The sequence below is a fragment of the Copadichromis virginalis genome, linkage group LG1 (assembly GCF_057382275.1).
Source record: "Copadichromis virginalis isolate Kocher_CV1m ecotype Utaka linkage group LG1, C_Virginalis_male_GT1.1, whole genome shotgun sequence".
In the NCBI taxonomy this organism is placed as follows: Eukaryota; Metazoa; Chordata; class Actinopteri; order Cichliformes; family Cichlidae; genus Copadichromis; species Copadichromis virginalis.
Window position 1 is genome coordinate 12,384,615 of NC_140618.1, and position 18,320 is coordinate 12,402,934.

The window sequence follows — 18,320 nt, forward strand, 5'->3', positions numbered from 1 at the left end:
AATAAGAATTCATGCTATTTTTGCTGTTCATTAACTGAAAACAAACGGGTATATTACTTCTTCCCATACTCCTTGTTGTTTTCCTCATTGTTTCCTGGGATTTGTTTTTTATCCATCCATTCACTTGCACTTATCCTTATCAGGATTCCGTGGGGACTGGAGCCCATCTCAGCTTTTATATTTTATAATTTATTTATTTTTTATATTTACCTTTTTTTTTGTTGGTTATAACATTTGGTACTATAGCTGTAACCACATTTACAGTAACTTTGTTGCTGTATTCATTAATGCACAATCACCTGACACTTGACTGCTGTACTTGATGTTCACTTACTGTTTGCTTCTTTACTGACAAATTTTGGGGAGCACATAAATGTAGATTTTGTCTATTTTGTTAGTAATTCATACAACACATGTAAGACCTGCCATGTAAAAAAAAAAGTGGAACAAAATTCAGATAACACTGTGACAAATGATAGGAAGAAAAGTATCATACCCCCTGCAAGGATCTGCTGCTCCAGTTCGGCCATCTGTTTCCTGTAGGCCCTCAGCGCTGCCTCCTTAAATGTGGGCCGAATACGTTTTTTAGGTGGAGCCTCTATTGGTTTTTCTTCTGGAAGATTTTTGTTTTCATCCTCTTGCTTTTGTTCAACTTTTTCTGCCACCTCTGCAACCTCTTCAGTTATTTCTGCCACCTCTTCCAGCTCCTCATCACCTTCTTCCATCTCCTCTGTCAGATCATTTCCCTCTGTCTCATCTGGTTCTTCTACATCTACATATTCTACCATGGCATCATATTCAGCAGTGTCCTCAGTCAGTTGGTTTTCATAATCCTCGCTGTACTCTTCATCATACTGCTCATCCAAACTACAATCATACTCCAGAACACATGTTTCTTTACTTGCTTCATTGTCACCTGGGGCTTCCAACTCTTGCGAAGCTTCCAAATCCTGAGAGGCATCAATGTCTGGAGTGGCTTCAATGTCTTCAGACACATCATAGTCCTGAGAAGTCTCACACTCCTGAACAGGTTCATCAGGCTCCTCTGTCTCAGAAGTATTAGTTCTGTTCTCCAGGTTAGCTAGCACTTGCTCCATTACTTCAACATAGTGGGTCTCACTGTCCACGGGTTGTTCCTCGGCTTCTGTTTTATCCTCCTCTGCTTTAAGGAAGACGGGCTCTTTCTGGATATCTGAGTCAACTGTAGTACTAGAATTATTGGTGGTGGAACCAGACAGTGTGCGGAATCGCCCCATAAATGAAGACGAGGTGTTTGAGGTCTCCTCAGGTGGCGCAGCAGGGGTAGTTTGAGACCCAGATTTCCATACAACCTCAAGAGCTGACTTAGCTCTCTGTAAGGTAGAACCAAAGCCAAATCCAAAGGACTTTTCACTGAGATCTATGCTGAGCCTACTGCTCCAAGACTTGGGAACTTCCTCAACCTTCTCTGTTCGAATCTCACTCTGGCTACGGTACATAGATGAAGACTTACTCTGGGGCTGGTGAAAGCTATGATTAACATCCAGTTCGGGGAATTTTTCTTTAGGAATTGTTTTGGGGATATCTTTAGAGACTTCTTTAGAGGCTACTATTGGTGCTACTTTAGGAGCTTCTCCTGGGGCTGGTTTAGGGGTTTCTTTGGGGGTCACTTTAGGGCTCTCTTTTGGGACTACTTTTGGGGACTCTTTAGCTGGAGTCCCCAAAATTTCTTTAGTTGGTATTTTAGCAGTTTCCTTAGGTGCTACTTTATGCACCTCTTTGGGGGCCTCTTTTGGGGAAGGTTTTGAAGCTTCTTTGGTAACTTCTTTAGGAGTAATTTTCAGACCTTCTTTAGGTACAACTTGTGGAAGTTCTTTAGCAATAACTTTAGGGGATTCCTTAGGAGATTCCTTAGGGGACTCTTTAGGAGTCGAGACAGGGGTCAAGACAGGGGTGTTGATTGGGGTTATTTTAGGGCTCTCTTTAGGGGACTCTTTAGGACTTTCTTTAGGAGTCAACATGGGGCTATCTTTCGTGGTCACTTTAGAAGTGACTTTAACAATCTCACTAGGACGTGCCTGAGATGCCACTTTAGATACCTCTTTGACTGTGGGCTTTGTTGTGTCTTTAGGAGTGAGTTTAGGACTGTCTTTAGAGATAGCTTGAGAGGATTCCTTAGCTGCTGTCTTTGAAATCTCTTTAGGCAACTCTTTAGGAGCTGCTTTAGAGGTCACTTTAGGTAAAACCTTAGCAGATACCTTAGGACTTTCCTTTAGCAATATTTTTGAGTTGTCCTCTTTTGTAGCCACTTTAGTTTGTTTATGTGTCACTTTAGCAGTGGCTTTAGGGGAATCTTTGGGGGAAGATGCTACTTTCGTGCTTTCTTTTGAAATAATCTTACATGGTTCCTTAGATTGACGAGCAGATGACTTGACATACTCACGTTCCGTGATAGGAGGAATAATGTGGGTCGTTATTGGTGGTAGGGAAGATTCCCTGTCAAGCATCATAAATTCCTCATCTCCTTCAAACTGTAAATCAACTTCCTGACATTTAGTGATGTTCTCTGGAAAACCAGGAATTGTTGATGGGTCAAATGGACTGCTAACCTCTATGGAGGCTTCTAAGCCAGAGTCAGCACCCTGCTCCAAATGATGCCAGTCTTTCCACGGTGATAGATCACCTTGCAGAGAAAGCTGAGAGCCACTGTAGTGACTTCTATCCCTTGACATACAGACAAGTCCATTGCTAACTCCGCTGTCAATAGTTTCCGTAGTCTCGACCTCATTATGTTCATAAGCTTGATTATCGTGGCTAAGAGCGTGACTGGGGCTAGCATACCAGGAAGAAGCCATGTCTTCCTGTTTCCTTTGCCACAGTTCCTGATCTGAGGAGGACAGCAGGGAGCAGCCATTTGCCCGTGTAAAGTACTGACTCTCTGAAAAGTCTTCTGAGTATGACTGGCAAAGTTTTGAGCAGTCAGACTCAGAGCGGCTGAGTTTTGGAGTGGAGTAGTCACTCTGGGAAAGCCAACCAGGGGTCAGATCAGAATAGTAAGCCTTTGCATGCTTTTCTGGATCATAGTAAGGGTCATCAGCATAGTGAACTGTGCCTGAGTAGCCAGCCTCATCTCCTGACCGGGTATGATCATGGGACCGCCTCTTCTCTGATTTGCTCTTGTGAACAGGCTTTGAAATCACCATTGCATATTTATTTCTGCTTAATTCATCCAGTTCTTTGTCACTGTCCATTGAGTCCCAGTCATCACTCTCCACGACTTTATCCTTTCCTGAGATCTTTATATCCATGCTTTCATAAGTTTGAGAGGATGACAGTTTATCTTTTCTCTCTTTTCCATCATGAGTTAAGCTATCAGTAGACACGGTAATGCCAGTTCCCTTAAGTTTATAGCACTTTTTTAAGACTACATCTCTATCTTGGGGTGTTGCAAAAATAACAATAATAGGGCGGGGTTTAGCATTAGAACATTCTCTTTGTTGCCCTAATCTATGAGCGAGTTCAATTTTAATTGTTTTATGAGGGTCAACAAAACCCATTTTGTCTTTTATTATTTTATAAATTAGACTCTCTGTTTTCTCTGACTTTTCTTCAGGAACATTGAGGAATCGCAAGGTGGAATTATTGGCCTGGTGACTAATTTGTTTTATGTAGTCATGGATATCGCGAGTTTCCCTTCTTGACTGGACAAATCCAGAGCGAAGCTGTTCAATCTCACTCTGAACTACTTCCACACTGCTGGAGATCTCATCAATTGAACTTTTAAGGGCATTGACATGGCCACGAAGCTCAGATAGTTCTGTCTCTATCTGGCTGATCCCCTGTAGCTCCTTAAAGATCATTTCCATTACATCCTGTGTTTGACTGATGCAACCTGTTGAGGATGAGCCAGGCTCAAGGGTTGAGCTCTTTTGTTGCCGTCCAGCACGGTCCAAGGATTTGCTCCGAATGCCTAGAGTTTTCCTCCAATTGCTCACCTCGGAGTCTGAGGAGACACATTCCTGGCTCTTTTTCCATTTTCTTAACTTGCGTAGAGCTCCCAACCTAAGTGTGTGTAGACTGGAGCGCTCCCCTCTTTCACCTTCAGAGCTACCATCCGAGGGAGCCAAACTGATGAGGCTCTTCCTGTTTCGTCTTACTGGCATAGTGTGCGATTTATGCTCATCCAGTCTCCGGATGGGTTTTGTGTCACTCAAGGAGTCAGAGTAACTACTGTCAATCGAAAGAACCTCGGGAAAGATGCTTTCATTATTATTCAAAAGAAGAGAACTTTTTGGGAGTCCATTTGCTATAGCTACACGATAACTGAAAGTGGGTGACAGAGATGAACAGTCGTTTTTTCCGTCGTCTTCCTCGAGCGAAATGTTACGTGCTGAAGAGCATTTGGAAATCTTTTTAACGGTAGTCTTCAGTGTGGTAGAGAGAGTTAGATTGTGTACTTGCAAATCAGTGGTCAATTTAGGCTCTTTATTTTCACTTCTCTCTTTCTTCTTTATTGGTTTTGCCAATTTCTTTGTAAACATTCCTTTGCAAATCTTTTCAATGTAGGCTGATATAGTTTTGATTAGGGCAGAAACCATGGATGGTAATCCTGTGGACTTTTTTTTATCATCTAATGAAAGGAGAAGTTGGCTGGGAATACAGCGTCAGTGAGCCAAGCACAATCAACCTGTGCTTGACAGTAGGAGCCCAGCTCACAATCACTAAAACCACAGCCCATGCAGAGAGTCACTAATACTTTTGAATCCAGTGGCCTTCCTCCAGAAAAGGACCATCTCTCTGTAAGACAAAGAAAGAATATTTGTTTTACAATTGGGTCGCAAATTCCTAAGATATACATAAATACAGCAGAACCCTACTTTTTTTTTTTTTATCTTTTGATCTTTAACATTTGTAAAGCCAAATTTTCTCCTCTGAACTGTCTTCATTCACCAATTAAATAACTGCTTAAGTAAACACTAAAACAAAGGACAATTTGCGTCTATATTTAAATTTCTGCATTAACAACAACTAACTTTAAACACATTGTTTTGCTGATAATTCAACAGAGCACCTAGTCACCCATTCTATATGGATGTCACCTTAAATCACAAACTAGACTTCCTGACAAATCAAATGAGAAAGAGACAGGGAGCACCAAAATAAATTGTATTTCAAAAAAAAAATCATACTTAAACTATCCATGACAAATAATTTAAAAATCTTTTATCTTGTGAAATGGCTAAAATTTGATGAGAACACAAATTTCCTTAATTTAATTGGAATGGTCTGATACATGAGTTAACTATATGGAAGTAGTACTACTGGAAGGTAGGTGAAGTGAATAACAATGATCATCCTATTATAATGTAACATTATAACATTCCTGGGAAACAGTTGGTGTTTACATTTATGTAAATGTTACGTCACCTTCCCCAGCATGACAAACCACCCAGCCACACTGAAGAAACTGCTTAGGAATGGCTCAAGGACTGTACAAAGTGGACAGCTCATTCAATTCCCATTAAAGAAAGCAACAGTACAAGTTCAAAGATCTGTTTCCAACATCCAGACACCACAGAACACCCCCAGGACTTGTGTTCACGTTGTGATGGATCAGAGATGTTTTGACCAAATGAGGGAGGCGTACTCAAGTGATATTAAAATGTACTGGCTTATAAACAGTCATTTTAGGCTCATGGAAAAAGAGGCCCCTTGAATCATGCTTGATAGCGTTAAACCTTCAATTGCTTGGAGTGGGTATGAGAGGTATGTATTTTCCATATAGCGAAGCTGGTCAACTGATTCAAAAGAGAGATGTTTGTTGTGCTGAGGACCTGACAGCTGCTACACATTAGTTCTGGGGTTTAGAGCTTGATGTGTCTACAGTCTCATGACCACAGAGACATGCTCACTTTAAATGAGCTGTGAAACACAGCATCTCAGTTAGCTTTTACTGCTTGCCTCAGAAGAAAGATCAGACATTAGCAAATAGAACTGAAATGTGATGCCAGCATGTACATTTTTCTGCTACTACTGTATAAAGTAAGGAGTCCAGCAGTTTGGCTCTTTGTCTATACATAATTCTGAAAATGTCTTGCAGTGGAACCAGTCTTAATAGGTCACCAGATACTCAATTAACTAGTTAATTAAAAAAAAAAAAGTATGATATCATTGAAATGATGATTTATCTTTCAAAAATTGTCCTGATGTATTCGCAAATCATTAAGCTTTTAAAAAAATCTTTACCAACTGTCAAAACTCTTACAGGTATGGAATGGCAAAATGTTAAGGTAAAAAAGAACTACAATATACTGGTATACTGGGAGGTTCATGACTCAGCTCTTTTAAAATGGCATACAGCCAAGAGCAGCCTTTTGAAACCAATGGTTCATGACCTAAAACTGTCCCCAACAAATGAATCACAGCAGATAATGATTTAATATGTTCCGAGATTGCCTGAAATACTTTCATGATCAGTGATCTTCTGAATTTTAAACTTATAACTGTATGATAAGAGGGGCAATTGAGTTGTGAACAAAGCAAAGTCTCACACAGTCTTAAAGAAAATTGTGAATGAAAGTGAATTTCCAACATGTCTCTAAATGAATGAAAGTGAATGAGTGCACCGCAGTGCAAGATCTTGCAACACTAGCAAGATCAAGTGCTGATGATGGTGCTAAGTTTCCAATCTGGTGCCATTAAACTACTGAATAAGACCAACATAACAAGAGCTTGTTATTCAAAAAGTGCATTTCTATATTTCAAAGTGCACAGAAAAATAGGTGGCTCATTTACACATTCTTGAAGAAGGGTCTGAGTTACAGACACCCCTTCTCTCCTATTTAATTGCCTCCTAAATGTAGAGAATATTGGATAGCCCAAACAAAGGTTCAGTAAACCTGAGAAACCACTGTACTTTACTAATGCATATGTTTCAGCCAGACAAAAATTAACACTTAAAACTAACTAGGACAGGGAAAATAATATTATACTGTCACATGCGGTGGTAGAATATTACTGGAAAGCATGTTTTTTTCTTATTGAGTGAATTATTTCAAATCAGGACGCAGAGATACATCCCCAAATGATTACAAATTACTTTTTATAAATAAATATGTTTATTTTTTACACACTTGAATAGCACAATATAATGAGCAAAATTAAATGTTTGCATGAAAGAAGAGTAAGATGGAAATGATGAGTGGAATGTGAGGAAATAAAAGGAAGGGAATGTGCTGAATGATTGAATTAGACATTTGCATGCCAGAAGCTACAATATAAGAATTATATTTTTGATTATGAAAAAATTGGAGGATTATGATCTATAGTGATAAAAACTGCAAACGTGTCTTTCTCAGAGCAAATAATTCCTTAGAATTAACACTGGCATCAAACCTTTCAGTTTCCTTTGATGTTATGTATAGCTGACATACAGTTTTTTTGGCTTTTTTTTTCTTTTCTTTTTTTTGATTGGCACAAAGGTTTTTGAGGATCTGAAGCAGGATTAGATTTTTTTTATGGTTGTTGAGATAAAGCAGTTCTTGCACATCTCTTATGTTACCCCAATGAGTCACCAGCCCTGGGTCTTCTAAAGATTTCACTGTAATTCATTCTGATCAAACAAACTTTTGCTGAATTTGTCAAAGACGTGCAGGCGATACACACCTAGCAGGGAAGGCTGTCCCTGCACAGGCAGGACTGCAGATACGGGGTGCTAATAAGTGCAGATATTTTACTGTGCTGTTGTCAGTGTTAGACAGAGACAAATTTCAAGCTATCCAGACATAGTACAGCTATAGTCCATAGTCCATTTCCATAGTACAGCTAAAAAAATTCTACTTTTGAAGTACTTTTCATTGCTACTCAAACATAGATTATGCTTCAAGGAGGAAGGTTTTGCATAGCATATAAAAAGCGACCTTTTCAGTCGTTATACTGAAAACTGTCAAACAGACAGCCTAATTTCTAAATCACATCACAAAAATGTTTTTGTGTAAGCTTTCTGAATGATTCAACCATGATAATACATTATCACGCAACCATCTACACAAAACATACCTAAAAATGACTGCTGGTTAACTTAAACCAATTACCTCAATGCATTCGTGATGCACATTTTTGTAATGCACTTAATGAACCAAATTGAGCTGCAGCCACAATCCTGGATGAAATATGGCATCTAGGATATGTTACGGTTTACTGTAGCAAACACTGGACCATCACTTACATAAAGCACTGTACTGCAGTGTGGCTGCACTTGGTCTGGACACTTCACACTAAAAGAATACTAGTGTTTAATGAGTGTTGATCACCAATTAGGGAGCTGCCTTTGTGTAAACAGAGCCAACATCCTGACATGTGCATGTTAAGGTTTGACAAATGAAGCATTCGCCCTTTTCCAGAGCTAGACTTGATGTGCAAATAACTTGCTAATGCCCACGAGGTATCGCTTGTATCGTCCCATTAGAGCGTAATGATGCAAGAATAAAGAAAAAAAAAGGATGAGAGACAACTAAATTACCTCATCCTACTTACGCGTGTTCCACTAATTTCAATTCTTTAAGCAGACTCATATTGTGTCTGTTTAACCAGGTTTTTACATATTCAAATACTGTACTGTAATTTATTTGTCTCTACATTTTGGACCTCAAGCTTAACCTATTCTTCTGCATTAAATCTATGCACAGTCTACAATGTAACACTGAAACACTAGTTGGTCGCTGAGTTTCTCTATTCGAGTTGATCAAATCAATTTGAAAAACGGAAGTTAAAACATAAGGAGCCGTAAATTTGTACGAAGCTACAATGATCCCCAATGGGTCAATCACAGTCATTGCAGGCTGTGTTAATGTGACATATGGTCACATTTCTAGCGAAGTGCACGTCAGGTTGCACGATAGGGTTTCAATAAGTTATGATGTCATGACGTACCTTTGGTGTAGCGTTAAGACAGATGTATAAATCCCCCTTTAGTCTCATTTTTGAATAGGGATGGGAATCAAGAAGTTCAATTCCTTGGAATTGCTGGTCTGCTTGGAATTGTTGATCTGCTTGCCTATTTCAGTTTGTGTACTGGAATTGTTATATCATTACATAACGTAACATAGTCTTGTTTTATATAACTGAAACGTTTGACACAATTATTTTTGTTTTGTCTGTCTTTAAAAAGTGGGTCATATAATTATCAAATATAGTTCTCGACCCTTGAGCGAGGCACTGAGACTCAAACTACTCCAATGGAGTGTCTTTTTCATCAACTACTTCAGCATATTTTAAAAATAACTAATTTCTTAATGAACTTGCTTAGTCAGAGATCACTAGCTCCTGTAACAAACAAAATTGGGGTATTCCCATAGTCCAGACTTACAGCCCCTCCCATTTGTGAGTCAGACTAGAGAAACCTCCAGAGAAAGGGGAGTACCTCAGCCACACCCACTCCCTATGCTCTGAGGCATTCCTACCCCAAGCCCAGCATTACTATCCAGGGACCTATTTCCCCCATTTTTCCAAATGCATTTGATCAGCAGAGCACTCTAAAACACTCCATTTCTCACAGTCTGTACAATCTCTGCCACTCTCTTTTAATAAAAGTGAGTGCCAGTTAGAGGCATGCTAACCTATTTCTCACAATAGTACAACTGCTCCTCTTCTGATGTAAACTCGGCTATACCAATTTAAGGTTATTATGCTGCAACCAATTACTACTACACACTGGTGTGTTGTTTAGTCCCTTAAGCTTTTGGTTGACACTGAGGGATATTTTGTGCAAACCTTCAGAATGGGCTCCACATAAATGAGAGATGCTCATGTGTTACGTCATGTCTTCAGACTCATGATTATGGATTATGGTTGAGTGTGGATTAGTGCACATGTGGATGTGTACATCCCTGTGCGCATATGTGTGCAGCCATGTATGTACACACACACATGTGTGCCATGCATGCCTCTGTGCATGATTGCTTTCAAGCACACATTTGCTGCTATGTGAGTAGAGCGGAGTACACTAGTGGGGGGGCTGAGCGTGTGAGGGTGTGTGCATCCTCAAATCATTTTGCCCTCACGCCCATCCTCAGCTACATTCCGCCTCCTTTCTTCTAACCTGTGTAGTCTATTTCCCAACAGTGAAATATCTGCCCGCAGCCCTAGGAAACCAGCCAACATCACAACAGATTGTCTCCACTCATAAATCAAAATATTATCATTTCTTTGGCTGGCATGACGGGATCCAGTCTCATCGCGTTTGCTCAGTGTGAAACAACAGCATTGCTCACATGCGTTCCTGTTGTGCAGAACAACATGGGGAAAGGTGAGAATGAGAGCAATGGGACGTTTGTAGAATCGACATTGTTTGAATCAGAAACAACAATACGATTGACAGTATCATCAACACCTTGCATTTTATTTTTTTTCACCTATTTACATCAAGATGATGCCATCTATTCGCATAATTTTCAAATAACGTTTCATCAGTCCACTGACAGGGCCACTGAGGGAGGGGAGGCAAGCAACAAGAAGATCCAGGATGAAGTCAAACAGTCAAGATTCCCACGCCATGCAAACACGTCTCGAGCGCCTGACAGGGCTTCGCCGCTGTACATACCTGGTTGTGTCAAATCCCCGTGTAGGACGCCAGCGATAGTGTGCAAAACGAGCCGTGTGGAGCCGATTCCCCAGTTTCAGCGAATGGTCGGAGCGAGGAGAGAGCAGCGATGCTGGGGAGGGGAGGGAGGGAGAAGAGAGAGTGGCTCGGTGCGCAGCTGCCTGCTAATACCAGAGCTCACAGCATCTCTCTGCGTCCGTCAGACACCACAGCCCAGAGTCGCGCCTCCGTGAAGAAACGTGCACACACCTCTGCTCCATGCCACCGACTGTACCCCCTCTTTCGCTCCTTCGTCGTGGGTTTTATTTGTTCCAGGAATGACACACAAGCGCGCACGCGCGCTCACACAACCACACACAAGATCGTGCCCGTAGCCTGTTTCACTGCACGGGGTGTCTAGTCCAAAATGGGATGCAGGCGGGTGGCGGTGACGCTGATGGGGAGACAGACAGCGCTGCTGCTGTTGCTCCTGGCTGCCGAGACTGAAGCTCTGCTCCCCGGCTGGAGAATACCCATCCCTCCCTTATACAAAACTCTCTCTCTCTCTTTTACTCACTCCCTCTCTCTCTCTTTGTGTGTGCGTGTTTGTGCTCACTGAGCCCGGTTGAGAGAATTGAGCCGACATTCAGACACACGGACGCAAGATACCCCCAAACACACACTCAGGCTTACGAGAGATGCCTTGAGTGTGATGGAAGGAAGGAAGGAAGGAAGGAAGGAAGGAAGAAGAAGGGGGGGGGGTAGAGCCCCGGTGTGTGTGATTCGTGGTTGCTATTTGCCTGATGATATGATCACTGGACATGCTGAACAAGAAACATCAGAATGATGTAATATCATAATGAACCAGGAGCAACACAGACACACAGTGGGACCCATGTTATTGTAGGCTACGGGAGTACTGCTTTAATTCTTCGTCAAGATCCGCGCGAATGTGTGGTGCGCGCGAGCTCTTCTGTGTTTGTGCACGGCTTTATGGGCATGCCTGAGGGGCACTAAGAGCGCACTTTCATCTCTTCCTTTCACACACACACGTTTATGGTCAGGGCCAACCTCAAGTTACAGAAGACCATATCCATCTCTCTCTCTCTCACACACACACACACACACATTCAGAAATATGCTCACACATCATCTAATTGCATCTCTCAGTGGAATTGTCGTCATGCATGATTGCTCACAGGCGCTGTAGATTTATCATAGCCACTGTGGTATATTAAAACACCACCACTGTTGTGAATTGCACTTAGAATGATTTCACAACAGTGAAAATGAATGGAAATGCACCTAAACCCGCGAACAAAATAGTAGGGCGATTATGCCACATGTTTTAATTTGTCCTTGTGTGACATTTTGCTAATTGTGGCTTTAATTTCATGTTGAAGAGGACAAATTAAGACGGACACTGTGCAAAGAAAACATTGCAGGTAGCGTGTCACATGATAGTCCACATCATTTCACTGACTCCCCCTGCCTTGGCAGTGATTAGGCATTCAAATAAAACCCATCTCTCTCCCTCTCATTTCGCTGCTCTCCTCCTCTCTGCGTGCCTCCCTCTGTCAGTCTTGCTCTCCTCTCTCAGCCGAGATGTGTGTCATGCGCTCCTCCAACAGCCACTAATTATCTGGCCTTCTAGCTAAATCGCATTCCATTCCACTATCTCTCTCTCTCACACACACTGTCACATGGGAGTGTGGCACAGGATGTATGGAGATGTGTGTGGCTGTGTGCGCAAGCGTGTGCGGTTAGAGGTGGTGGTTGGGGAAAGAAGGAGTGCAGTACCCCTCCTCCTGTGTATGGCTCCCGATCGCCTCCTGCCGGTAACGAAAACAACTGCAACTGAGAACCTCATCTGTTTCTGAGCCAGTCTGACCCAACTGATCACCGCTAATTACTGCAGCACATTTGTTTTCAGAGAAAGATAGCAGAGCAAATGCTGATTTATTTTAGCATTTGACATGGTTCACTTTAAGTCTAATGTGATCTAATGCTCGAGTAAATGGACAAATTAGTTCTTTCTCTTTGTGATTCATTCATCTTATACAGTTGCTTCCACAGTTAATGCCACAGACTGTATATTGGTAAATGGACTGGTTCTAATAAAGCACTTTTCTAGTCTACTTGAGCATTCAAAGTGCTTTATACAACATGCCTGTCTGGAAACCAGTCTTTGAACTCTAAGATGAAGCCAGAGTACCCACTGGAAACCCAAGCAGCACAGGGACAACATGCATATTCTACATAGAAAGGCTCCAGCCTAGATTTAAAACAAAACCTTCTTGCTGTGAGATGACAGTACTTAGCACTACACCACAATGTTGCCCTACAGAGTGATCAAGATGGCGCCGAGTATGGCAGCCTCGTCGCGAGCTCCCCCAAGCAACGGCTTTCTTCTGTGTTTAATTTTACTTTTCCTTTATTTTTTCACGAGCAGCACTTGTCTCCTTGTGTACGACCGACAAACCTTACTGGACATAAAAGACGGTCTTTCTTATAACTTTCCGGAGTTCAAGTTTTGCAACACGGACGCTCCGTTTGCAGACCCCCCATTCATCTCACCTGAGACGCCTTTGTTCTCTGGCCCTGGAGGCCGCAAACGCCGACGCAGAGGGAGAAGATCTGGCGTTCTGGTTCGACTGAGACGGCGCACTTACAGACCACCGTTACCCAGTTTATTACTGGCTAATATGCAGTCTCTGGAGAACAAGCTGTGCGAGCTTCGGGCACGGATCTCATTCCAGCGAGAGATGCGGGACTGCTGCGTGATCTGCCTCACAGAAACCTGGCTATCGGACAAAGTACCGGACTCCGCAATACAACTGCCGGGTTCTCTGTGCACCGCGCGGACAGGTCACAGGATCTTACTGGGAAAAGCAGAGGCGGTGGTGTGTGTTTCATGATCAACAACAGCTGGTGTGATTATGCGAACGTGCACCCGGTCAAATCCTTCTGCTCACCGGACCTGGAGTACCTGATGATTAAGTGCCGGCCATTCTGGCTACCGAGGGAATTTACAGCAGTGATTATTACGGCCGTTTACATTCCCCCACAAGCCGACACTGACCGTGCACTCAGGGAACTGTACAGCGCGATCAGCAGCGAGGAAACTGCACACCCAGAGGCAGCGTTTATCACAGCCGGAGACTTTAATAAGGGAAACCTGAAGAAAGTCTCACCAAAACTCCATCAACACATCCTTTTCAACACACGTGGAAACCGGCAACTCGACCACTGTTACACCTCTTTCCGGGATGCGTACAAAGCCCTCCCCCGCGCCCCATTCGGCCAATCAGATCACTGCTCCATCCTGCTCCTGCCCGCCTACAGGCAGAAGCTGAAACAGGAAGCTCCAACCCGGAGGGCGGTGCACTGTTGGACGGACCAATCGGAGTCTGCGCTGCGGGACTGTTTTGATCACGCGGACTGGGAAATGTTTCACGTGGCCGCCAGAGACATTGATGAATACACAGACTCAGTCTGTGGATTTATCAGGAAATGCGTGGAAGATGTCGTCCCATCCAGAACAGTCAAATCCTTCCCAAAACAAAAACCCTGGATTAACGGAGATGTTCGCGCGGCACTGGCGGCACGGAACACCGCCTTTGCCTCCGCGAACACATCGGACTACAAACACGCACATTACCAACTCCGGAAGACGATCAAAGCAGCCAAACGTGAGTACAGGGACAGGGTGGAACAACAGTTTGACAACCCTCGGAGTATGTGGCAGGGACTAAACACGATCACAGACTTTAGAGGGAAAACCAGCACACCGCAGACCACGGCCTCTCTGTGTGAGGATCTAAACATATTCTACGCTAGATTCGACACAGCGAACACCATGAGACCGGACAGTGTGCGCACCGCGGATGACGTCAGTGCGCACACTGTGTCTGAGGAGGATGTGCGGAAGTGCTTCAGGAAGGTGAACGCACGCAAAGCTACTGGTCCGGACGGGATTCCCGGCGGCGTCCTCAGGTCATGCGCGGCTCAGCTGGCTGGAGTGTTCACGCACATCTTCAACCTTTCCCTCTCTCTGTCTGTAGTCCCAGCCTGCTTCAAAATGGCCACCATCGTCCCTGTACCCAAATCCTCCACCATCTCCTCATTGAACGACTGGCGACCTGTAGCCCTGACCCCCATCGTAAGCAAATGCTTCGAGAAGCTGGTCAGGGACTTCATCTGCTCTGCACTACCCGACTCACTGGACCCTCTACAGTTTGCATACCGCCACAACAGGTCCACTGATGATGCCATAGCCCTGACACTACACACTGCCCTGTCACACCTGGAGAAGAGAGACACGTATGTGAGGATGCTGTTTGTAGATTACAGCTCAGCATTCAATACCATCGTTCCCTCGAAGCTGGACAGGAAACTGCAGGATCTAGGACTGAGCAGCTCCCTCTGCAGCTGGATCCTTAGCTTCCTGTCTGACAGACGCCAGGTGGTCAGACTGGGCAGCATCACCTCATCCCCCATCACACTGAACACTGGTGCTCCACAGGGGTGTGTACTGAGCCCTCTCCTGTACTCACTCTACACCTACGACTGCACAGCCACTAACAGCTCCAACATCATTGTGAAGTTTGCGGACGACACTACAGTGGTGGGTCTTATCACCAACGGTGATGAGACGGCTTACAGGGAGGAGGTCAGCGCCCTGACCCACTGGTGTCAAGACAACCATCTCACCCTCAACGTCGCAAAGACAAAGGAGTTGATAGTGGACTTCCGGAGGTGCAGAGAAGTACACACCCCCATCACCATCAACGGCGCTGCTGTGGAGAGAGTGAGCAGCTTCCGGTTCCTTGGTGTACACCTGGCTGAGGATCTTACGTGGTCAGTACACACAAACAAAACAGTGAAGAAGGCGCAGCAGCGCCTCTTCTTTCTCAGGAGACTGAAAAGATTCGGCATGAGCCCCCGCATCCTCAGGACCTTCTATCGCTGTGCCATTGAGAGCATCCTCACTGGATGCATCACCACCTGGTATGGCAACAGCACCGCCTACAACTGCAAAGCTCTCCAGCGAGTAGTGCGGTGCTCTGAACGGATAATTGGAGGTGAGCTTCCCTCCCTCCAAGACATCTACAGGAAGCGGTGCCTGAGGAAAGCGGGGAGGATCATCAAGGACTCCAGTCACCCCAGCCATAAACTGTTCAGACTGCTTCCATCAGGAAGGAGGTTCTGCAGCATCCGGTCCCGTACCAGCAGACTGAGAGACAGCTTTTTCCATCAGGCCATCAGACTGCTGAACACGTCATAGACACCTCAGCTTCACTACTGGAACTTCAACATTATGCACTCCACACTGTATATAAATGCCACTTGTTTTGCACATATTCAACTCTGTATATTTTATATATTTTATTATTATTATTATTATTATTATTATTTTATTTTATTTTTTTACTATTTAATTTGTAAAAATGTGTATACACACACACACACACACACACACACACACACACACGTAGGAAAATATTTAGTATACACATCCAGAAATGCATACACTATTATATATTGTACATATATTTATTAGTTTCAGGTTGGCCATTCTTGTATTTTGCTCGTTTGTGTTGTTGTGTTTGCACATCTCTGTTGCTTGTGGGGCTCGCACACAAGAATTTCACTCGCATGTGCTGTGCCAGTGTGCCTGCACATGTGATGTGACAATAAAAAGTGATTTGATTTGATTTGATTTGACATAATGAGTTGACAGTGAAAGATCAACCTTCAAGTGTCACCAACCAGAATGATTCTCTATAAATACAGTCACAGTTGCTGATAATAAAACATGATGAAAAAAAGTCCAAAGGCCAAATTCGAAGCTTTAAAAACAGTAGCACAAACACAGAACATCATGCAGATTATACAGTGGCTTGCAAAAGTATTCGGCCCCCTTGAACTTTTCCACATTTTGTCACATTACAGCCACAAACATGAATCAATTTTATTGGAATTCCACGTGAAAGACCGATACAAAGTGGTGTACACGTGAGAAGTGGAACGATCATACATGATTACAAACATTTTTTACAAATAAATAACTGCAAAGTGGGGTGTGCGTAATTATTCAGCCCCCTTTGGTCTGAGTGCAGTCAGTTGCCCATAGACATTGCCTGATGAGTGCTAATGACTAAATATAGTGCACCTGTGTGTAATCTAATGTCAGTACAAATACAGCTGCTCTATGATGGCCTCAGAGGTTGTCTAACAGAATATTGGGAGCAACAACACCATGAAGTCCAAAGAACACACCAGACAGGTCAGGGATAAAGTTATTGAGAAATTTAAAGCAGACTTAGGCTACAAAAAGATTTCCCAAGCCCTGAACATCCCGAGGAGCACTGTTCAAGCGATCATTCAGAAATGGAAGGAGTATGGCACAACTGTAAACCTCCCAAGACAAAGCCGTCCACCTAAACTCACAGGCTGAACAAGGAGAGCGCTGATCAGAAATGCAGCCAAGAGGCCCATGGTGACTCTGGACAGGCTGCAGAGATCTACAGCTCAGGTGGGGGAATCTGTCCATAGGACAACTATTAGTCGTGCACTGCACAAAGTTGGCCTTTATGGAAGAGTGGCAAGAAGAAAGCCATTGATAACAGAAAACCATAAGAAGTCCCGTTTGCAGTTTGCCACAAGCCATGTGGGGGACACAGCAAACATGTGGAAGAAGGTGCTCTGGTCAGATGAGACCAAAATGGAACTTTTTGGCCAAAATGCAAAACACTATGTGTGGCGGAAAACTAACACTGCACATCACTCTGAACACACCATCCCCACTGTCAAATATGGTGGTGGCAGCATCATGCTCTGGGGGTGCTTCTCTTCAGCAGGGACAGGGAAGCTGGTCAGAGTTGAGGGGAAGATGGATGGAGCCAAATACAGGGCAATCTTGGAAGAAAACCTCTTGGAGTCTGCAAAAGATTTGAGACTGGGGCGGAGGTTCACCTTCCAGCAGGACAATGACCCTAAACATAAAGCCAGGGCAACAATGGAATGGTTTAAAACAAAACATATCCATGTGTTAGAATGGCCCAGTCAAAGTCCAGATCTAAATCCAATCGAGAATCTGTGGCAAGATCTGAAAACTGCTGTTTACAAACGCTGTCCATCTAATCTGACTGAGCTGGAGATGTTTTGCAAACAAGACTGGGCAAGAATTTCAGTCTCTAGATGTGCAAAGCTGGTAGAGACATACCCTAAAAGACTGGCAGCTGTAATTGCAGCAAAAGGTGGTTCTACAAAGTATTGACACAGGGGGCTGAATAATTACGCACACCCCACTTTTCAGTTATTTATTTGTGAAAAATGTTTGTAATCATGTATGATTTTCGTTCCACTTCTCACGTGTACACCACTTTGTATTGGTCTTTCACGTGGAATTACAATAAAATTGATTCATGTTTGTGGCTGCAGTGTTGGGGAGTAACGGAATTCATGTACCGCCGTTACAAAATATGAGTAACTGTATTCCGTTACAGGTACCGTTTAAAAAGGTGGTATTTAGAATACAGTTACTTTGTTGGAATAAATGGATTACACGGCTGTACTTTCCTGTTTCATGTTGTGGCGGGTCAGGACTGTTTGGGTTTTATTTGACAGCTACGTTCTGTAGTTCCAGGCGGCAGCGTTGCGGTTGCCATGGTTACAGGGTGACGCTCTCGCTCTGCGTGTTTGTTGTTGTTGTTGTTGTTGTTCTAAGGCAGAATGCTACAGGTATAGCTCTAAAGAA

General features: G+C 43.4%; 1 protein-coding gene across 2 annotated transcripts in view; it reads right to left on the reverse strand.

Annotated features, from left to right (window-relative positions):
- unc13c (unc-13 homolog C (C. elegans)) overlaps positions 1-11,073 on the reverse strand; it is a 115,364-nt gene extending 104,291 nt beyond the window's left edge. For both annotated transcript variants that reach the window (XM_085451092.1, XM_085451082.1), the window contains exons 1-2: positions 10,580-11,073; positions 497-4,776 (exon numbers count right to left, since the gene is read on the reverse strand). In XM_085451092.1, coding sequence (XP_085307218.1) covers positions 497-4,577 — 4,081 coding nt within the window. In that variant the 5' untranslated portion in view covers positions 4,578-4,776; positions 10,580-11,073. The remainder of the gene's footprint in view (positions 1-496; positions 4,777-10,579) is intronic.
- Positions 11,074-18,320: the final 7,247 nt, after the last annotated feature.